Source organism: Elephas maximus, chromosome 2 (genome assembly GCF_024166365.1).
Source record: "Elephas maximus indicus isolate mEleMax1 chromosome 2, mEleMax1 primary haplotype, whole genome shotgun sequence".
NCBI classification, from domain to species: Eukaryota; Metazoa; Chordata; class Mammalia; order Proboscidea; family Elephantidae; genus Elephas; species Elephas maximus.
In genome coordinates this window covers 89,686,125-89,710,331 of record NC_064820.1, presented here as the reverse complement: position 1 = coordinate 89,710,331, position 24,207 = coordinate 89,686,125, and the positions used below count along the sequence as shown (strand labels likewise).

The window sequence follows — 24,207 nt, the reverse complement described above, 5'->3', positions numbered from 1 at the left end:
AGGAAACACAGAATCCAAGTACAGTAGAAAAAGCCCAGGGGAGCAAGGAAAAGAATCCCAGCATGCGACTTGTATCAGGCCTGGAAATCCATCAGCCCAGCTAGGAATAGGAAATCAGAGGGCTCCTAGGGAATGTCATCAAGAAACATGGAATACAATTTATTCAAAATATAGAAAGATCTTGATCATGTGGTAAACTAGTTTATATTTTTCTTCTCTCAACAAGAAAAATAATTAGATATTTCTCAGAAAAAAAATTTTAAACCCTTCATAAATATGAAGTATCTAACGTGACATGATTCCAAACAATTGATAGAATAAATGTATATATTGTCTTAGGCTGGATTCTCTAGACAAGCAAAACCAGTAAAGCTTATGTATATATAAGATATATATGGACAGAGAGTGAAAGAGAGATTTATTTCAAGGAAATGGCTCATGCAGTTGTAGAGGCTGGACCATCCCAAGTCCGTGGGTCAGGATAGAGGCCTCTTCTGATGCACATATCCACGAGGGTTGGTGAAGCCAAGATCGGCAAGTTGGAGAGCAGGGCTATTGCCCACAGACTGTGAATACTGACAAATCCCAAGATTGGCAGGCAAGACCACAGGCAAGCTGCTAGCTCACATCCCAAGAACCAGAGGTCAGACAAACAGGAGCCAGCTGCAGGATCTAGAGCAAGCGAAAAGCCCCAGGACTTGCCAGACTATCCACTTACGTTCAATGCAGGCCACACACCCAAGGGGACTCCCTTTCAACTAATTGGCTACTCACAGCAGATCCCTTCATGGAGGCGATCTCATAATAGCAAATCTCATCACGGAAGTGATCATACCATCATATGACTATCAAACCACTGAGAATCACGGCCCAGCCAAGTTGACACAAAACCCGAACCATCATATATACATACATATATATATAGTTGTTTTTTATTTTTCCCAACCTTGGTGCTAGAACAGTCTCCACAGTGTGACACATTTCAAGTGAAAACAATAACTTCTTTTTTCTGTATGGATACAATCACAGTACTTGGCACTAATGTGAATAATATTTAGATAAACAAATTACGTAGTATTGTAAGTGAAGCCCTATTGGCACAGTGGTTAAACATTTGGCTGCTAACCAAAAGGTCGGCAGTTCGAATCAACCAGCTGCTTCTTGGAAACCCTATGGGGCAGTTCTATTCTGATCTGTAGGGTTGCTATGAGTCGGAATTGACTTGACAGCAGCAGGTTTTGGGGTTTGTTTTTTTTTTTAGTTATTATTGTAAATACTCTTCTTTTTTTTTTTTTTTCGATTTTTGCAATTAATTATAAGCAATAGAAAAACTATATGTGCAGATGGTATTTATGGCCCAATTCTTCATCTCTCGCCACATTCTCACCATTTGTCATATAATTTTGGAATGCTTCCTGTTAAGGAAGAATATAGTTCTCTCACTCCTAGACTTTGGGTTTGGACATATGACTTGATTTGATCAATTGCAGGAAGCAAAATGCCAGTGCACCAGTTATGAACCTAAGCCTTAAGAGGCATTTCAGGTTTTGCTTACCTTGTTGAACTTCTGGGAGCACCATAGCAGAGATACAAAAGACAGCTGCTGCCTCCTCAGCTGCAGCCCAGAATGATCACACAGGAAGCCAACCTGAGTGCAAACCCCAAGGAGGAGCAGAGCCCAGCAGGATCTTTAGCTCAAAGCAGAGCTCCTCGATGGGGCCCACCCGAGATCTCTTGTTGCCCTCTGCCCTACCACTGGCACTCAGGTGCTTGAGAAATACATGCTTACTTGTTTATGCCATGCAGGTTTTGTGATTATTTGTTATACAACCTTACTATAGTGATTGTGGGCTGATCCACATAGATCATTAAAATCGAATGCATTATAAAAATGTTAACCAAATTTTGACAATAAAAAAAATTAGTAGCAGAACTGTAATGGCAGGGAAGAAATGTGAAGGGTGACATAGCAGCCTTGATGTCTAAAGCAAATTAAAAAGCAGCAAGTTTATATACATTATTTAAGGTTGTAATGGGAATCAATAGAACAACTCAAATAATATGCCAGTAATAAAATTCAAGAGGGGATAGGGAGCAAGAGGAGGCAGTTTTGGGGAGATGACTTTTTCATTTGTCTATTGATACTGAAAAGAATAAAGTAAAAGCCAGGGACTAAATAATTGTGCACCCACAAGAAATAAATAAATCAGCAAGGAAATAAATAATGGATAAGTAGATAAAATAAGATGCCAGCCATATATGTTAACTGTGCACAGTAACATATCAATTTGTTATAGTTTAGCAATAGTACTAATAGACTGTTCTACAAGTTTCAGAATTATAATTGTATATTCAGGAAGAATCATCAGCAGAGTTTGGTCTTTCTCTACCTCAGCATGATTTAACTAAAATATATATTGTAGTACTTTGTGGATGGATTCTATTTTGGGAAAATATTAATATCACTTCTGAATATAGCTCTGTAGCGCATTTAGTTGAGAAATACATAAGCCTTCTTTTATCCTCTCAAACACAGGAGAAGGAGTTTAACGAGTATAGGAAAGTAAGATGCTGCATAAACCCAAATCATTATACTCGGGCTAAGTTAAACAACAAAATTAAGTGGATGGATCTACATTTATACTTAGTATTTACTAATATTAGTCCAATTCTCAAGTCATTGGATTTTATTAAAAGGAACTAAACTTTTTTTTCTGCATTAATCTTATAATAGCGTGACAGCAAGCAGTTTCTAGTAAGACCCATTGCTCTCTGACAGAATAGGACGATTTCTTAATGCACTTGTTATAGAAGTAGCTAATTATTTTAATCAGGTTTGTTGGGAATGGTGGAACTTGTTGCCCTGAAGGCTTACTTTTACAATATGAAATTATGTGGTAAGTGATTAATGGGATTGAGATTTCCACGTAATATTAAAAGGAATCAATAATGAAAATCTCCATTTTAATATATGTGGTAGTTTTTAAAGTCACACCTATCACATAGGAGCTAAGAGAACTAGAGAAATTTATTTCACGTTTCCAGTATGAAAACTGGTCTTTTGAATAGGTCATAAGAGTAAAGAAACATGTACATCAATATGCTTGATGGGCTTGCCTCAGAAAAATTTCTGGGAAATAAGAACTGCTATGGAACGTATGGGTAACCCCAGTTATCGTTTAACACCCTTCAGACTTCTGCTAGCCAACTAGATAGATAAATTCAATCGGAAACCAAAATATAAGAGGAATAGAATGTCTTGCAGTTTTTTTTTTTTTTTTTCATTCATCTTCACTTAAGGCTTCCTGCAAAGCCTTTCTTGAGTGATAGAAATAATCTGCAAAGCAGGAGGTAAACCACCTTGAACGTTTTAGTATTTTTGTCATTTTTATGAATACAGTTTCTTGCTTTAGTATGTTTTATTAAACTACTCCATCTTTCCAATAAAGCCTGCCTTGTTGCAACAGGGCTTCATGCGTCTCACTCTGTGGTATGAATATAAAAATCTCTCTGATGTGAATTTGGGGAGGCCAGTGTTGCTCATTAATTTTATGTGGCTGTTATTGTAATACCTTGTGTGTGTGTGTGTAGTTCTAAGTTCACACAAAATAAATAAATGTTTTATAAAAAGTGTCTTGATATGATCACTTTTTTAACACCTTTGTTGAGGTATAATTGAAATACACTGGACCACACATATTTAAGATGTACAATGTGATAAGTTTTGACACATGTATACACCTATAAAACAATAATTTTACCCAAGATAGTGTACATTTCCAGAAGTATTTTCCTACCCATTGTAATCCCTCCCTCCAGCCTCTACAATTTCTTCCCAAACAAGCGCTGATCACCTTTCTGTCACTATAGATTCCTTTGCATTTTCTAGGAATTTACATAAATAGAATTATGCAGCATGTACCCTTTTCTGTCTGGCTTATTTCACTCAGCATAAATATTTTGAGATCCCTCCATGATGTTACTGATATCAATAGTTTATTCTGGGTTTTTTTTGTGGCTGAATAGTGATCCATTGTATGGATAGGCTACAGTTTGTTTATCCGTTTGCTGGTTGGTGGGCATTTGGATTGTTTCCAATTTTTGACTATTGCTAATAAGGCTGCCCTGAACATTCATACATGTATGCATATGTGTGTGAACATATGCTCTCATTCCTCCTGGGTAAATATCTCGGAGCGGAATGGGTAGATCTTATGGTAAATACACGATTAAATACATGAGAAGGTGCCAAATTGGCTTCCAAAATGATTGTGTTATTTTACATTTCCACTAGGAATGTAGGAAGTTTCAGTTCTTCCATATACTCAACAGTACTCGGTATGGTCAGCCTTTTTTAGTCATTCTAGCGACTAAGTGCTATGGCTGCTAACCAAAGGGTCGGCAGTTCAAATCTGCCAGGCACTCCTTGGAAACCCTATAAGGCAGTTCTACCCTGTCCTATGGGGTTGCTATGAGTCAGAATTGACTCAATGGCAATGTGTTTGGTTTGGGTTTGTTTAGTAGGTATTTTGGTTTTAATTTGCATTTCCCTAAGGATGAATGATAATGAGCATCTTTTCATATGTTTGCTTTAGCTCTCTGTGTTTTGTTTTGTATAGCTGATATTGTTATGTCTTCAAGTTCACTAATCTTTTCTTCTTCAGTGTCTAATCTATTGTTAATTTCCTCAAGTGTATTTTTCATCTCACACATTGTAGCTTAAATTTTAGAAATTGAGTTTCTTTTTTAATATTTTCCTTTTCTCCACTCAAAATTTTCAATATATGAAATAAAATTACAAAAACTATCTTAATATCCTTGTCTGCTCATTTTAACTTCTGTTTAGTTTTGATTGATTGATGTTTCTCTTTATCATAGGTCATAATTTCTTGTTTTTTGGTGTGCTTAACAAAGTTGGTTGGACGTCTGACATTATAAATTTTAACTTGTTGAATGCTGAATAGTTTGTAGTCCTATTTATATATTCTTGAGCTTAGTTCTACTACATAGTTATTTGGAGATAGTTTGGTCCTTCTTAGAAGTCTTACTTAGCAGATTTGTTAGGAGAGATCGATGGGACATTTATTCCAAGGCTAAATTTTTTTTTTTTTTTTTTTTTTTTACTGAGGTAGATCCTTCTGAGACCTCTACCCATTACCACATGAATTAGGAGATTTTCTAGCCTCACTGGTGGGAACTTCCAGGTTTCCTGGTTTTGTGTGCTCTCCAAAAATTGTTCACTCTAATCCTTTCAGATGGATTTTTCCCAAATAGTTTCCATATGTGCCCGCACTAACCAGTGCTCTGCTGGATACTTGAAGGAAAACTACAGTGTTCAGGATGTGCTCTGCAGGTCTCTGGGATCATTCTTGGTGCAACCATTTCTTTTCTGGAACTCTGTCCTGCAGACTCTAGCAGATCTTGTCTCCCCACATCCTCAGTTCCTTCTCTTTAACTCAGTGCCTGCCAGGCTCTGCCTGGATGTTCACTGTCTATGCCACAGCCTGTGACCTGTCTACCCCAAAGCAGTAAGTTGGGCCAATTGTAGGGCTCACCTCATTTGTTTCCTATTTCTAAGATTTTACTGTCCTTCCTCTCCTTATGTCCAGTGTCTTAAAAACCATATCTCTGTGTGTGTATGTGTGTGTAGTTTTTGTTTGTTTTATATGGTTGCTTCAGTTAGAACGATAAAACTGGCCCTTCTGTCTTGCCCAGAAGCAGAATTTCTCTTAAATCCCAACATTACCACTTTTAATGAAGAAGGCATGTGAATTGGTATACTTAACAATACATATGGGGGGAAACACTAAACTATGTAAAGTAATAGCTTGGACGCAGTACTTTTATGGCACTGAGCAGTGAGTTGGTTGCTTGAACCATATTCTTCCCTGGTGGCCTTGAGTGTGGCAAATATTTTGCTGTCTCTTGCTCTGCCAGGAAAAACAGGCAACCTCCTATAAGTATGTAGACAAGATTCTGAAATGAGGGAATTCTAGCTATTCAGCTCGTTTACTTTGATGGGAACTGAAACCCCCAAGAATTTAAAACTGAATGTTCTCTATAAATACCTGCCATAATCTATATCTATCAGCCAACATTTATAGTGTTAATGTACTAGTTTCAAAAAAAAGTAAAGGTCATCATTTTATAAAGAAAGATATTAAGAAAATTTGTTGAATGATTCCATTCAGTAGGTTAAAATTTCCATGGGCTTTGTATGGGGATAAATACTGTCTTTCATTTCTTTCCAGTGAGGGACTGCTCTTCTGTAGAATATTTACAAAAATTCTACCTGTTTATTTATACTGATGGTAACCCCAAAAGTAGGAATACCCATGTACAGAATGCCTCATCAAAATTTACCTACATTTCCATTGAGCCACAAAATCATGAAGTATTCTAAAGCACAAAATAAATATAGTCTAGCCTATTTTTTAATAATATTGTGAATTATTTTACAGTCTGAAGTCTACAGTATATTTTTTTACATCAATTATCTCATTTAATCCTCACAGTAGCTTTCAAAGTGTAATAGAATTCACAAGCAAAGGGGCATCATTTTTGTTTAATTATGTCTGTAACAATATAAAACTTCATAGGTATCAAAACATAGAACCAGGAAGTCATTTTTGCTTTATTACCTTATTAAATTTTTTTATTATAAAGTTCCAATATATGTAAAAATAAAAGAAAATGCTTACAAATGCATATTTAAGTGCCAAAACTATAAGTTATGCAAATAGTGAAGGTGCAATTCTGATATTAAGGGCAATCAATACAGAAGTGGTGAGTTATAGTGCTCCTTTTACGATCTTTAAGAAAATAATTCTAGGGTTTGAAGAAAGTATAACTATGCAGCAGTGTCTGTTATTTAAATTAAAAAAAAAAAAAGCCTCAATTCCTTATATGCTTTCAATCACTCATCATTTTAGTATAAGCAAATTTGTGTGTGTCTGTCTTTTTTTTTTAAGTCAAAGTCATTGAAGAAAAAAATATATTAAGTAGACAAATTGAATAATTCCACTTGGTGAACTGAAAGTTTTAATCTGTTCCCTTAAAAGCCACTCTTGGTAAACCGTATCCTAAAAAGGTATACCATATTTTTACACAAATAACATGCATCTTCTACCTTTATTTGACAGCCACTCCCTCGCCCTGCAAGACACCGTTGTGCCATTTTTTTTTTTTTTTTTATTACATGTTGTTGGTAAAAATTAGTATAGCACACTTACAAAAATACCTTGTGGCAGGGAGGGAGTGATTGTCAAAAAACATAGAAGGTGTGCATTATTTGCATAAAAACATGGAATTCATGTTAATCTCCATTTTACTTACAACTACATATGAAGGGAAATAACTGATTCCTTGCAAGTTTCATACAATTGTATCTTCAAAAGTATTATTAATTATTTGCCAGTAGAAGTGTGAATTATTACAGTCACTTTAAAGTTGAAAATATACATCTTTATGACCCAGCAATTCTACTCCTAGGTGTATCTGGAAAGTTTCAGTTATATTTACTTATGCATCAAGAGACATGTACAAGCATGTTCACTGATCTTTTATGTCCAGCAACAATACAAATGTCATTAACAATGAAAGAATAAATGCATTTTAGTACAGTTTACAATGAAATACTATACAATGAGCACACAGTAATCACCTGCAACTACATAGATGAAAGGCCAGTGAAGCCACAAACAAAAGAGCACATAATGAATGAATTCATTCTTTTTTTACTATAAGGTTCAGATATATGCAAAAATAAAACAATGTTTATGAATTAATACTCATGTGCCAAACCCTTAAACTGTACAAAGAGTGAATGTGTGATTTCCATAATAAGCAGAATAATTACCTTCCTGAAGGTGTGGAGTGGGGGAGGGTGTTGTCAGTAGGAAGAGGCGTGTGAAGGTGTGTGGAGGACTGGCAACTTTCTAGTTCTTAACCTGGTTGGTTGTTACACATGTGCTCTCTTTAAAATAATTTATTTAACTTTACTGTTTTCTGTACTTTTCTGTACAGATGTTACCTCTGAAATATTTTTAAATAATGTAGATTGCTAACCGGGAAAAATAACAAAAACTCCAAGTTTACCCTTATAGAAAATATCAATGCCCTCTATAAAAAAGGAATCTTTAAAGATATGTATTGTTTTTATCTGAAAGGCACGGTAAAAGTTGCATCTTTAAATTTTAAAGGCACATGGAAGAGAATATTAAAAAAAAAAAAAAACTACCATTGAGTCAATTCTGACTCATAGCGATCCAACAGAACAGAGTAGAACTGCCCCATAGAGTTTCCAAGGAGCACCTGATGGATTCGAACTGCCGACCTTTTAGGTTAGCGACTGTAGCACTTAACCACTATACCACCAGAGTTTCCAAGAGAATATAAGGGCCAAAGAAATCTATTTCTTCGTAGCCAAACGGTGATGGATTTCAGGAATAAAATTAAACCAAATACCCATTAATCCTAAACAATTTAAGATTCTTAGGAAATCAGAGGAATAAAAAGATTCACAAAAAGTTATTCCTAATTTAGATTTCAGACTGGAGTCTTTGACCTAGAGGAAAGATGCTAATGCTACTAGGTGAATATAAATATTTTGAGATCAAGAACCATGGGTTATTCCATTTTCTGTCCTCCTCACCACCTAGAATAATACCTTGAAGACAAGAGTGAAGTGATAGTAAAGAAGGAATACTAATATTTCCCAGACGGTGGTAAAGTGTGCTCGTCAATAGCACAGATTCTTAAGACAAATTATCTGGGTTTTAATCTTAGCTCTACCACCTATTTGCTGTGTGAACAGCGAAGACCAGCTCCTGCAGGCAAAGTCACTGCCTCTTCTACCATCACAGTGTTTTTTGTACATAATGCTGTTGTGGCATGTATTTCACTATATTTTAATATAATCACCTCTCTCCCAAGAAGAAGATGAAATCTCTTAGGACAGGAACTATTCTTATTCATTGATATACCCAATTATGCACTTATAGCCAATTCAAAAAATGCTCATCAAAGTTTTAATGAATAAATGAGTGAGTGAACAAATGGGTGAAGACAGCTGTATTAATCATAGCTATGCTTCCAATGTGGCTTCTAGTGAGTTAGAGTGATTCACAGAAAAACATGCAAAAACATGGAAAATGGTTCACCATCAATGTTGATCTCTAAGGCTAGAGAGAGTGCACATGAATTAATTTGGCATGCAGCTGTCAGAATGATGGTTAATTTTGAATAAAGGGTCATGATTCTGCAAAAAATATATGAATGATGCCATAGCATAATAAAAGTAAGAAACCAAAAAATACAGACTTTCCATTAAAAAAAAAAAAATACATGGAGTAAAAAACTATGGGACACTCAGGAGTCACTCTCAGGTCTACAGACTGCTGGTATAAAAACTAATAATAATAATAACGAAATGCATGTTAATGTGGAAAAAAAAAGGCACTTTATAGAGTTAATTATTTATAACTCCAGCTAACTCAGGAGCATTTTTTTCCCAATCTCTTAGACTCCTCTTCTAAAACTCAACATTCCCTAAGCTTCTAGACTGATTTACTTCTTTGGAGTTTCTTTGAGAACTGTGTGTTCTCAGAGTGCTTTTCACTTTGAACTGTAAGTGATTATTTCCTTGTCTGTTTACTGTACTCTAAAAACCTTGAGAAAATTCAAAGACAGTGACATATTAATGCTTTTATTGTTAGCACCTAGCACAGAACTCAGAATGGATGTATGGTTGGATGGATGGATGGATGGATGGATGGATGGATGGATGGATGGATGGATGGATGGATGGATGGATGGATGGATGGATGGATGGGCTTCATATGCAGAGGTTTTCATCTCAGTGTTTGTCAACCCTGGACAGCCTTTAGAATCCTCTGGACTCTTTTTAAACATATATTACTGCCTCTATCCCACCCAAGACCATTACAATCAGAATCTCTGGGTATGGAGCCTTTACATGGTGTTTTAAAAGCTCAAAGTTTTAGAAGGACCACTGATCTAACACCATTGTTCCTTAATGGAAACTCTTTGAAACAGCCTGGGACACTCGATGGACACTCACTATGACAGAAAGCATTTGATGTTCCCCTAGGTCTCTAATATTTCCACTTCTTTCTTAAGCCAATCCTAACTAGTTGCTCTTCAGTCAATTCCAACTCATGGCAAACCCCCATATGTGTCAACCCAATTAGCTCCATAGGATTTTCTATGGCTGATTTTTTGGAAGTTGACCTGGGGCACCTCTGGGTAAACATGAACTGCCAACCTTTTGTTGCTTAACTGTTTATGCCACCTAGGGACTTCTTTCTTACCAGTAACAAATATTTATCGCAGGACAAGGTACTATGCTGCATACATCTGAGGTAAGAGCCTTTGAGATGGTTTTTCCTTTGGGTAAAATTTTCACTGAAGGAGACATCTATTCTTTTTGGCTTCTACTATATGTTTTTTGGAAATGGCTGCTAACCAAAAGGTTGGCAGTTCGAATCCACCAGGCCCTCCTTGGATGCTCTATGGGGTAGTTCTACCCTGTCCTGTAGGGTCGGTATGAGTTGGAATGGACTCGATGGCAATGGGAAGGAGTTATATGTTTTCCATGTAGCTTTTATTTATGATTTTTCAAGTTTTCAAATATTCAAGTTGTTGTTGGGCCCTGCCCAGCTGATTCTGACTCATAGCGACTCATGTGACAGAGTAGAACTTTTCCATAGGCTTTTCTTGGCTATAATCTTTACAGAAGCAGATTGCCAGGTCTTTCTCCCACAGAGCCACTGGGTGAGTTAGAATCTTTTGGTTAGCAGGTGAGTGTCTAACCATTGTATCACTAGGGTTCCTTACAGGGACACTTTCTTGAATGTTCCTACTGCAGCCCCCTTTCAACTCCCCTTGCTTTGGTTTTATATGTACCTTGGAATACTGCCCTATCTTACTGGCCAAATGTCTGATTGAAGACAAATAAAGCCTTAACTAGAATAATTTTATATGGAAACCTCCCAGAGCATTGACTTTCCCTGGATGATAGTAGGAAAATATTTGCACCTAAATTGTTATCTCAAAAATAAATTGGTATCTCAAAATAAATGCTAAGATGCCAGGATGAGGTAGGCAGAGAGTGTGACCTTTATTATAAAGTGGCAATGGCTAACCACTTCATGGATTTGGGGCATTCTTTACACTAATGCTCTTGGTAAGTAAAAGTTATCAGTAAAATATAATAAAAGGTTTATGTTCGATATATTCTAATTGAAAAATGCTGATTTTAATTTGCTACTTTAAAATGAATTACTAGTAATAAAGCAGAGTACCAGATCAAAAGGGACTTCAAGCATACAAGACTAAAAATATGCTGAACTGGTCCTGGAAATGACTGGGGAAGACCCTTTAAATAATCCTGGTTATGACATAATTAAATTCAGCATCTGAGTGGGAGAATGTAATTCCTAGAAATCATCATAATGTTATTCAGTCTTAAAAGGGAAAGTGAAAAACCATAGCCTTTAGATTAAAAAAAAAAAAAAATTAAAAGGTCAAATTTTAAAAGGCAATCACTCACAAGAGGTCTGGTGAATATTTAATAGCTAATGGGGAGCCCAGGGAAGACATGTTGTTCAGGATCAAAAATAGCAGGCTTTTGAAAATAAGCTCTTGCCTGGCTAATTAGCAGCCAATAATAATATTGCAGAGAAGGAAAGGCAGCCCAAGGGAAAGGAATAAGGAATTCATGAAATTATATCTTTGCAAAAGAGGAAAAAGACTTTATGATGGTGTCCTTTTAATATACCAATATGAGGGTTCCCTACTAAAAGATCATTTTTCCTTCTTAATGCTCATGGGACCTGTTATACGCTTGGGAATGAAAAGGATATAGACTTTTGAATGAATTAAGTTGTTTGTCTTGGTCTTTACTAAGGAGGTGGTTAGAGGGATTTCTGTCACCAGATGGATTGGATGATCTCCTGTAAATGGTAGTCATTGTTCAAAATGTTCTAAGCCAAGTTGGCAAAGTGAATGTAGCTAAACTACCGAGACCAGATGGCACTCACCTGAGGAGTTCTAAGGGAACTCAAGGATGAAATTGGGATTCTAATGGCTCAGGAGTGCAGCTTGCTGCCTTTCCCACTCTGCAGATGGCAAATGTGGGCCAGTTCAAATGAAGGGAAAGACAGATGAAGGGAGGGAGGGAGGGACAGAGAGAGGGAGGAAGTAAGGATGGGAGGAAATCTCTAGAGGTGGCCCCAGGAAATGAGGCTCCAGAAATCTCCATTTTATCTCTTGCCAGTTGGAGGAATAGGATTACTGAATATTTAACCATAATTATCTGGGGAAAAGCAACATGGCTTCTGGGGGAAGAAGTTTGTTTTTTGAGGACATAAAATAGTAAGCAGTAAATATAATTTAGATTTTTCAAAAACTCTTTGACAACCTACCACTCCAAAGGCAATTCTAGGAGGTGTAGGACTGTAATTTGGCCAGTGATAGATCTGACAAAGATCCAGGAAAAAGAACAGAAGTAACTGAGCATGTTTCAGTATGCAGATATTTATAAGGTAAACTCCCAAAGAGATGAGTACTCAGAATGGTCTTAATGGATACATACGTTGGTCAATTAGTGGAGGAGGGCTTGTACAGTAAGTCTCCAGAGTGTTCATGGGTTAATGCTATTTATGTTTGTGAAAAACTATGCTAAAGAGGGAGACTACCAATGCACCTTTACAAGTCTTCAGAAAATGGGTTAAGTGTGGCATTATGCCTTAAAAGATAAAGGGTCCAAGTTACACATGTAAAAGGAATAAGTCTGTGTAATTAGTTAAAACAAAGCCAAGGGCCTGAGAATCATTGTAAGTTGCTTTTTGGTTAAAAATGCTTCTATAACCAATGGTTTGCCCTCTCCATCTCTTTTACTTTTTTTACTTGCTTTGTCCTTCCTTCTCCAAAAATATAAACAAAAACAAAAAAGCAAACAAAAACACCTCTCAGGAAACAAGAGTGAGTCATGAGTTCCCATCTGCAAATCTGTGTGCAGCTTTGCTCAATGTCAGTGTTGCACTAGAGATTAGAGGGTGAGCAGCAAAGTTTTATATTTACAGAGCAAGATATCACTACTTATCTGAGTGCCTTGATTAGAAAATCCAAATTTTAATGAAACTTTCTTAAAAAAAGTTTTTGAAAGGCAGTCAGAGAGATGGCCCGAGATGGCAGCTTAGTCACATACGCCATGCTGTCCCCCAACAGCAAAGAACCTAGAAACCAAATGAAACAGATACAGGTCACAATCTGGGAACCCATAACAGTAAACAGAAGGATAAAGAATTAGATCAAACACAGAAGGGAAGGAGAAACTGAATTAAAGCAGTAAATGAGACTTATGAACTGTAGGCACCCTGCCAGCCAGGCCAGTGCAGCATGGCCATCTTGAGACAAAGCCAGCAGCATTCCCAGGTAAGAAGGATGGGGAGACAACTTCATAGGATCCCCAGTAGGAGACAGAGATGATGCATAGACAAAACCAGAGCAAAGCAAGGTGAGCAGAATATGGACAGGACCTAAGGAGGGAAAGTGTAAGAAGGTGGGCGACAGCCCTTGGGAACCAGCTAACCATAGATCAGGGAAGGAGCTAGAAAATAGGGACAGGGCACCAACTCTAGGGGAAGGCTTTCTCTCTTGGTTGGCTCTGGGGGAAGGTCATCAATCTTCCTCTGGTCTAGAAGCTTCTCAGCGCAGAGACCCTGGGTCCAAAGGATGTGCCTTGCTCCTGGCTCTGCTTTCTTGGTGGTAGGAGGTCACTCTATCTCTCTGCTCACTTCTTTCTTTTGTATCTCAAAAGAGATTGACTCAAGATACAACCTAATCTTATAAATTGAATCCTGCTTCATTAACATAAATGCCTCTAATCCTACCTGATTAACATCATAGAGGTAGAACTTACAACACTTAGGAAAATCACATCAGATAACAAAACAGTGGACAACCACACAATACTGGGGATCATGGCCTAGCCAAGTTGACACCCATTTGGAGGGACATAGTTCAATCCATAGCAGAAGGATTCAGTGACGTAGCAGGGTTCCTCTATATTAACAAGGAGGACTCTGAAAAGGAAATAAAAAAAAACAATATTGTTTACAATAGCCTCCAAAAGGCTAAATACCTGGGAATAAACCTAACCAGGAACATAAAAGACTTACACAAGGAAAACTATAAAACACTACTGCAAAAAACTAAAAGAAGTCTATATAAATGGAACAACATTACATGTTCATGGATTAGAAGACTTAATATTGGGAAAATGTCAATACTACCAAAAGCCATCTAGAGATATAATGCTATCCCAATTCAAATCTCAACAACATTCTTTAGTGAAATGGAAAACCTAATCTCCAACTTTATATGGAAAAGAAGGAAGCCCCAAATAGCTAAAGCAATATTAAAGGAGAAGAACAAAGGAGGAGACCTCACACTTCCTGATCCTCAAAACTTATTATACAGCCAAGGTAATCAAATGAGCCTGGTACTGGTTCAATGGCACATAGACCAATGGAAGAAAATTGAGAGCCCAGAAGTAAATCCATTCACCTATAGGCAGCTGATGTTCAACAGAGTGTCAAATTCCATTCAATGGGGAAGAAATACTCTCTTTAACAAAAGGTGGTGGCAAAACTGGATATCTATATGCAGAAAAATGAATCGGGATTCATACCTCAGTTCTTTGATGGCTACCAAGGATGGAAGGGAGAAGGGGAAATCACCTTCTAGATAGGAGACACTTGTTACTTTTGGGGATGAGAAAGGCATTTCTAAATATGAGTGAAGTCCGTACAACCTGACCAAGGTAAATAAAGACACTAAGAGGTACATTATAAAAAGGGACAATTTTGGTAAATGTTATAATGTATACAATTTTGCAAGAACAGTGAAAACAACCAAAAAAAAAAAATGTGCGTGGTTACATAGGTAGACATGGATGCATATATATGTATAGGAAGGCATATGCAAGTAAGTGCATGTGGCATATATGGGTGTATCTATAAACCAAAAAAAACCGAACCCGTTGCCATCAAGTTGATTCTGAGTCATAATGACCTTATAGGACAGTAGAACTCCCCTATAGAGTTTCCAAGGAGTGCCTGGTGGATTCGAACTGCCAGCCTTTTGGTTAGCAGCTGTAGCTCTAAACCACTACTCCACAAGGGGCATATGTATATACACGTTTACATGTGCTGCATATATATTCACATGTATAACAAACCACATGGAGGCACAGTTATAGAGGCTCCCTAGACATATCCAAACAATTTGCAGGATTGATTTCCTGGGTTAAAAGGGTTGGGAACCTAGTCTTGGGGGACAACTTAGTCAATTGGCATAACATAGCTCACAAAGATAATGTTCTAATCCTAGTTTGGTGAGTAGTGTTTGGGATTTTAAAAGCTTGTGAGCAGCAGTCTAAGGTACAACTCTTGGTCTCAGATGGAGCAAAAGAGAATGAAGGAAATCAAAGGCTCAAAGAAGAAACAAATTCATGAGACTAGTAGCTCACACAAACAACAACCTCTTCTAACTTGACACCAAAAGGACTAGCTACATGGCTACCACTACCAACCATTCTGACCATGGGCACAATAGAAAGTCCCAGATAGAATGGGAGAAAAATGTGGAAAAAAAACTCAAATTCCCAAAAAAGGCCAGACTCCTAGTCCTATAGACCCTAAGAAGAATGCCTGAGACTACCGCCCTAAGATACCCTTTGAACTTGAAATTAAAGTTATTTCTGTAGATCACCTTTCAGCCAAATGATAGACTGTCTTCTAAAATAAACAATACCACCCATTAGTAATGTGCTGCTTTAAACAATTAAGTATAAGCAACCAAATGGTCAACATTTACAAAAAACAAAGATGAGAGGACAAGGAAGGGAAGGGAAGCTAGATCAATGGAAACAGAACAAACAGAATGGAAATAATGAGAATACTGACTCATCGTAAAAATTGTAACTAATGGCATGGAAAAATTTCTACAAAAATTGTTAAAGGGGAACCTAATTTACAATGCAAACTTTCACCTTGAACACAATAAAATATTAATTTTTCTAAAAAAGGTAGTCAAAGAAGCACAAGCCTGAAAAAATAATATCAATTATTATTATAAATGAACAATAAATATGACCAAATACAGAAATTTCTGTTTATATGAGGACAACTGTGTCAAAATTTTCTTATTTGCAAAAATAACCTAGGACATTGCAGTATATTTTGCATAGAAGTAGACTTTTTTTTTCTGGTAATGATAATGTCTTGCTCTGTCACAAAATGAAATGTATGTGATTTATTACACAGATGTTTAATTTTCATTTCATTATATTACATCCTGTGAACATTTATTTATTGTGATTTCAGTGGAAGTTTACAAGTCAGTCTCTCACACAAAAACTTATACACACCTGCTATGTAACCTTAGCTGCTCTCCCCCTAATGTGACAAATCACTACTCCTCTCCACCCTGTATTCTCCGTGTCCATTCAACCAGCTTCTGTCCCCCTCTGCCTTCTCATCTTACCTCCAGGTAGGAGCTGCCCACATAGTCTCATGTGTCTACTTGAGCCAAGAAGCTCACTTCTCATGAGTATCATTTTCTATCTTATGGTCCAATCCAATTCCTGTCCGAAGAGTTGGCTTCCGGAATGGTTCCTGTCTTGGGCTAACAGAGGGTGCAGGGGCTATGACCTCTGGGGCCCCTCCAGTCTCAGTCAGATCATCAAGCCTGGTATTTTACGAGAACCTGAGGTCTGCATCCCACTGTTCTCCAACTCTATCAGGGATTCTCTGTTGTGTTCTCTGTCAGAGCAGTCATCGGTGATAGCGGGGCACCGTCTGGTTCTTCCAGTCTCAGGCTGATGCAGTCTCTGGTTTATGTGGCCCTTTTTGTCTGTTGGGCTCATATTTACCTTGTGTCTTTGGTGTTCTTCATTCTCCTTTGCTCTGCATCCTAGATGGCCACTTGCTCACGTCTGTGAACATTTATTTCTAGTCTTTAATTAAACACGATTTATACAAATTGAGGTCCGTTTCTATTTAGATTGGCTGCAGTGTTAATCACATTGGAAATAGCCTTTCAATGGTTAAAGAAGTCCTCCATTATTCTGATATATAAACCTTTCTCTGTAATTTGCATCTGTCCTTAGCCTGCACTTTGCTATATATGCACATAGGCAGAAATGTTTTATTAATTTTTCTAATCAATATGTTTAAATTCACTATATTGAAGAACATGGTGTCATTAAATTTTTTAAACATTTTTATGAATTTAGATTATGGTAGTTTTTTGAGTTAAAAAATGAAAAATGCACTTGTAAACCATGAAAAGGTCATTCTTTATCACAAACTGAGTATGACTGTAAAAAGCATTTTCACCTGAGCAAATGCAATTCCAATTCATTCCACCTAATTTTAACCTCTGGGTAAAGGTGTTAACTGCTGTTTTTTTTCCACAATCAGATGTTCTTAATTATAACTTGCTTTGGTGATGATTGCCTGACCTAATGAACAAATATCAGGAAGGTTTGAAGGTTGGTTTGTCTCAGATTCATATTCACATCCTATAAATGCTTTTTATTGTGTTAAAATTTGGAAGATTTAATGAGGCAAAGATGAAAAGTGCCTGCATATCATGAGTAGTGTATATAATGACTCTTGATTGTTCTCTCATTGCTGACTATGAAAACTTCCCTCTATTAACATTTCAAAGCAGCAAGAGCTGGACTTGGCTTTATTTATATTTCAGGCTTAAAATAAGAAAATGCATAGAGCCTCTTACCTGAGAATTAAATACGTATATTGTACCTTTTAGCATCAAATTTGTGTGAGTCTCTAGTCTGCCTTCTTTTATTGATTTTTTAAGACTTTCCCAAACATGACTTTACCGGGAGCTGACTTGACAGCAGGTAACAACTACAATAAGGTCTTTCTAAAGTACCAGGGTGTAAAGGATACTTTCCTATCCTGCTCCAAGTCTTCTGTGCCAAAGAATAAAAACTGGTTCCCTCAGCTGCTTCTAAAGGTTCATCATGATCTGGTCACTATATCCTTGGACTTGGATCCCAGCACTTCCCTTTAAAAACCCTCTGCTCCAGACAAACTTGACTACTTCTGTACCTGAATCTAAATCATGCCAAGAGCATTCCTCTTCAAAGTTGTGATTCATTCTGGTCTTCTGTGTGGAAAAACACCAACATCTCCTTCCTGTGCTTGTTAATCCTACCTTTCCTTCAAGAGTAAGATCAACTTGTATTTCCCTTACATCATCTTCTAAAGACATCAGTACTTACTTTCTTCTCTTTAAATATAAGAAAATAACTTTCTATATCTAACTTTACAAAATAACAATGCATTTTCTAAGACATGACAATTTAACTTATCGGCCATTGACATGCTTTCATCTAAGACAAATTTTTAACAGATATGATACAGGGGAAAGACATATTAAACGTGTTCCAAAGTAGCCAAAGGAACTTATTTACACCAGGGCTTCCAGTCGGTTCATTCCAGTTCGACCCCCTGTTCAGAGTTAGCATTTCCAGCCCAGATATAATGAATCAGTGTCTACATTTTAGCAAGATCCCCAGTGATTCTTATAGATCCCCAGGTGCTTCTTGTATATATATTAAATGTTAAAATGTAGATTCTGATTCTGTATATCTGGGGTGGAAATGCAAATTATCAGCAGGGGGTTGAACTGGAATGAACCAGTTCAAAGCCCTGATTTATACAAATTGCATTCTATTCACACATTGCCATTGCCTTGCACTGAGGCAGCAACAAAATATATAGCAAGATGATTTGCATGCCAATTTTAAATTGTAATAAAAATATTTTGTATGTTAGTCCAATATGAATAAAGCATAAATGAAATTTTGATGACTAAAAAGAGTTAAATATTTTACTTGATAAGAAAATAATGACTTATGCTGTTTCTTTCTCCATTCTTCCTCCCTTCCTTCCTTCCTGCCTTCCTTCTCCTTGTTAAAGCTTTGGGAATCTATCATATTTTGCAATTCACAGCTGATTTTAGAGATTATCAGATTCTGATTTTATCTTATTATTTAAAATAAAAAATACTCAAGTTATTTAGTTTTTTTTCTGAACACAGTCATGAATTGTCCCTACTTTCAGCCTGTGGCCGTTGATCATATACTAGAAAGAACCACCTTTACAAAGAAAGTCATTACCTGCATAAGGAAATTGAGTCCATATTTTTTACAGTGTATTTAGAATGAGAGAATATCAACTCTACTTTCAGGAGAGGATGCTATTTAAAAAAAAAAGAAGGTGAAAGAAGGGGCAAAATAGAGAGTTTCCTAGCTTTTTTTTTTTTTTCTTGTTTGCACTTTAGAGGGTAAGTTAATGATGGTATTGCTTTAAGCAGTGATAACCCAGGATTTCAGGAATACCTTTTGACATGTTGTAGTGGATGAGAAGATCTGTTATAAATCCCAAATGAAATGTCTTTTTGAAATTGTGCACAACACTATTTATACTCATTTGTTGTTGTTAACTGCTATTGAGTCAGTTCTGACTCAAAATGACCCTATGTACAACCAAACGAAACACTGCCTGGTCCTGCACCATCCTCACAATCATTGTTATGCTCGAGCCAATTGTTGCAGCCACTGTGTTAATCCATCTCATTGAGAGTGTTCCTCTTTTTCTCTATCTACTTTACCAACCACGATGTCCTTTTCCAGGGACTGGTCTCTCCTGTAACATGTTCAAAGTTAAGTGAGACAAAGTCTCACCATACCTGCTTCTATCGAGAATTCTGGCTGTTCTTCTTCCAAGACAGATTTGTTTATTCTTCTGGCAGTCCGTGATATATTCAATATTCTTCACCAACACCATAATTCAAAGGCGTCAATTCTTCTTCGGTCTTCCTTATTCATTGTCCAGATTTTACATGCATATAAGGCAGTTGAAAACACCTTGGTTTGGGTCAGGAGCATCTTAGTCTTTAAAGTAACATCTTTGCTTTTTAACACTTTAAAGAAATCTTTTGCATCAGATTTGCCCGAAGCAGTGTGTCATTTCTTGACTGCTGCTTCATGGGTATTGACTGTGGATCCAGGTAAAATGAAATTCTAGATAACTTCAATGTTTTCTCCATTTATCATTACGTTGCTCATTGGTCCAGTTGTGAGGATTCTTGTTTTCTTTATGTTGAGATGTAATCTATACAGAAGGCTGTGGACTTTGTTCTTCATCAGTAAGTTCTTCAAGTCCTCTTGACTTTCAGCAAGCAAGGTTGTGTCATCTGCATAATGCAGGTTGTTAAATGAGCCTTCCTCCAATCCTGATGCAGCATTTTTATTCATATAGTCCAACTTCTTGAAATATTTGCTCAGAATACAGATTGAATAGGTATGGTGAAAGGATACAACCCTGATGCACACCTTTCTTGATTTTAAACTATGCAGTATCCCTTTGCTTTTTTCCAACAACTGCCTCTTGGTCTATGTACAGGTTCCTGATGAGCACAATTATGTGTTCTGGAATTCCCATTCTTTGCAATATTATCCATAAGTTGTTATGATCTATACAGTCAAATGCCTTTGTGTAGTCAATAACACACAGGTAAACATCTTTCTGGTATTCTCTGCTTTCAGCCATGATCCATCTAACATCAGCAATGATGTCCCTTATTCCATGTCCTCTTCTGAATCTGGCTTAAGTTTTTGGCAGTTTTCTGTCAATGTACTGCTTCAACCATTTTTGAAATTTAGAAATATTCAAAATATTTTGAAATATTTGAAATATCGACAGCAAAACTTCCAGTATCACAGCAACATGCAAACCACCACAGTACGACAAAACTGACAGACTCATGGTGGATGCTCTTAGTAGAAGGTTTATCCAGAAATATTTATTGGGCACTAGCATTCTTCCAGATACAGTGTGGCATGTTACAAGAGAGAAAAAGAACAGTGCGGTACTAGTACTGTATTTGTGAAACTCTCAGTCTGACTAGGTGAAAGGGCACATCATGTGAACTGACAGTTCTTAACTAATGCCATTTAGGCCTGTGAGAAGTTAAAAAAGGAGAATTTTAGGAGTAAGAGCAGAGAAGGTCTTGAATTTGAGTAGATGTTAGTCAGGACGACAAAAAGATAGGGAATAATGTGTGCTTTCCAAATACTCTAAGAATACCCAGAGAACCTATTCTGTCTCGCTGTGCTCAGAGAATATGGTGTGTAAATATTGCTTGTTGATATTTCATTGAATTGTTGTTATTAGTTGCTGTCCAATCAGCTCTGACTGAGGATTACCCCATGTACAACAGAACAAAGTGTTGCCTTGTTCTGGGCCATGTTCACAATGGTTGTTATGCTCGAGTCCATTGTTGTGGCTACTGTATATTTTGAGTACCTTCCAAATTAGGGTCTCATCTTCTAGCACTATATCTGACAATGTTCAGTTGTGATCCATAGGGTTTTCATTAGCTAATTTTCAGAAGTAGATTGCCAGTCCTTTCTTCCTACTTCATCATAGTTTAGAAGATCTGCTTAAACCTGTTTAACACAGGTGCCCCTGCTGGTATTTGAAATACCTGATGGCATAGCTCCCAGCATCATAGCAAAACACAAGCCACCAAACAAACAACAACAACAACAACAAAAAAAAACCCACTGCTGTCAAGTTGATTCTGACTCATAGCGACCCTATAGGACAGAGTAGAACTTCCCCGTAGAGTTTCCAAGGAGCGCCTGGCAAATTCGAACTGCCGACCTTTTGGTTAGCAGCCATAGCACTTAACCATTACGCCACCAGGGTTTCCAACACAAGCCACCACAGTACAACAATTGACAGATGGGTGGTGGTTGACTGAATTGGCCATTATTTATTTGGTTATTGGACCTGTGGTGACTCAGTGTTTAAGAACTCGGCTGCTAACCAAAAGGTCAGCGGTTTGCATCCGCCAGCCTCTCCTTGGAAACCTTATGGACCAGTTCTACTCTGTCCTATAGTGTTGCTATGAGTCGGTTTGATTTTTTGGTTATTTATTTATTGTTCAAAATTGTTTTCATTCTCTGTGTTGTCCAAAATTAGCATGAAAATTAAAATAATTTTCTGAATGCTTTATATTTCATATGATTTTGCATCAGGTATAGTAATATCAAAGGTAAGCCCCTTTAGTCAGCCTAACTTTAGAAACACTTGAATGAGATTAGGAAGTGATCATCATTAACATTTATTACACTTTGCATGTAACGAGCTGTAGCTATTAACTCTAATTTGCTTCTCATAGCATTCATCAAAGGCGAACTATTTAGAAACTAAAACATCTCTGTTAGTTAGAATGTTAATGAATTAAGATGAAATGAGACAGAGTTAATTGGCAGTTGTTGCTGCAGGGGAGATTGTAGATCTTGTAAGTGATAGCAAGTCCTCTCTCTGTCAGGGTTAATTTGTTTGATTTAATTCTATGGATACACTAAATATTTTCCCAAACCACTCATATTTATTTTCAGAATTGAAGAGTGGTTTGGTTTTGTTGGTCTTTCATCTGAATTTGATTTTAATTTTATTGTTAACAAGTTGTTGGTATTAACTAGCACCTGTATTATTGACTTAGTACACACACACCCAATAATAGCATTTCTTAGACCTTCTTTAAATTAAATTGCCTAAAATTCTATAATATCTAATCAGTTATTTCACTAAGAATTCTCTTCCTCTGTTCTGTTTTCCTCAGACATAAATGAATGTGAAGCTCAGCCTTGCAAAAATGGTGGAATATGTACAGATCTCGTTGCTAACTATTCCTGTGAATGCCCGGGTGAATTTATGGGAAGAAATTGTCAATATAGTAAGTACTTAAATGCATACTATTTTATTCATATGGCCTTCATTCATTATGGAGTCAGTCAAGTTAACAGCATTTGCTTCCAGGGTTCATAAATTATTGAAATAGCACATTTCAGATTTGTTGTTTATGTTATTGATGTACACATACTTGCCAGGATCTGTCTCACTTAGTGAACTACCTGACTAGGTGTAGTCATCAACATGTGGTGATCTGAAAGGAGTAGTAACATTCCTCATAGACCCTAACCTACCTCTCTCATAAATCCTGTTTTGGCTTGTGAATATATGTATGACTTAAATTTCTACTGCCAGGGTGCCAGTACTTATTCTGTTTCTGACAAGAAATTCAGGTCACTCTAACCAAATATTCTTTATCACAAATAAAAGGTGGAGTAAAAGGAGGTGCATGTTTACACAGCCTGCACATTAGCAAGAGTTTTTCACATTATTTATTTAACTTCTTGGAAGCCTAAGACAGTAGGGTCTTGAGATGATGGCTCTAGCAAGAGGAAAACTTGCCTGAGGTATTTACAATGAAGATAAAAAGCACACCCCTCCCTAAAAAACAAAAACAAAACAAACAAATACAGAAACAAAACAAATGAGAAAAAGATAGTGGCAGGAGTAGAGTTAGTGGGATCAGGCCCAAACACATGTTAATAACAATAATGATAGAGGTTTATAATTTGGGGGTACTTTTAGAAATGTAGGAAACCCTGGTGGTGTAATGGTTAAGTGTTATGGCTGCTAACCAAAGGGTCGGGTCAGCGGTTCGAATCCGCCAGGTGCTCCTTGGAAACTTATGGGGCAGTTCTACTCTGTCCTACAGGGTCGCTATGAGTCGGAATTGACTCGACAGCACTGGGGTTTGGTTTTGGTTTAGCAATAGTCTAGAGATTTGAAGTACGGTTATACTAATTGAGCATCACAGCAGTACTATGCAAATTCAGTTGCAGTTGCGGGTGTGAATTCAGGTGCAGAAACTGAGACACGTATGTGCATGGTTTTCCCAAGATCTCATAGCTAGGGACAGAAGCAAGCCTAGAAAGAATGCAGACCTTCTGACCCCCAGCTTGTGTATTTTCCTCTAAATCAAGATGCCTCTTCAGTCAAAAATGAACAAGATAAATATGAACATACACCTTCCTCTTCAGTCATCAAAATTTTATTTCTCACTTTCCCTCTCTTCTTTCCCTTTCAAATGTGGTGATGTATAAAATAAAACAGGGACCATTTTTGAAGCATGTGTTTGGGTTGTGTGTATAATCAAAACAATGACTTAAATATGAGATGCTAATCACTCTAGTTCTGAAAATTTTCTTTAAAATAATGGAAT

At 36.9% G+C, this 24,207-nt stretch overlaps 1 protein-coding gene across 2 annotated transcripts in view; it reads left to right on the top strand.

Moving 5' to 3' along the window:
- EDIL3 (EGF like repeats and discoidin domains 3) overlaps positions 1–24,207 on the top strand; it is a 531,833-nt gene that overhangs the window by 263,187 nt on the left and 244,439 nt on the right. For both annotated transcript variants that reach the window (XM_049867187.1, XM_049867178.1), the window contains one exon: positions 22,759–22,872. In XM_049867187.1, the coding sequence (XP_049723144.1) occupies positions 22,759–22,872 (114 nt within the window). The remainder of the gene's footprint in view (positions 1–22,758; positions 22,873–24,207) is intronic.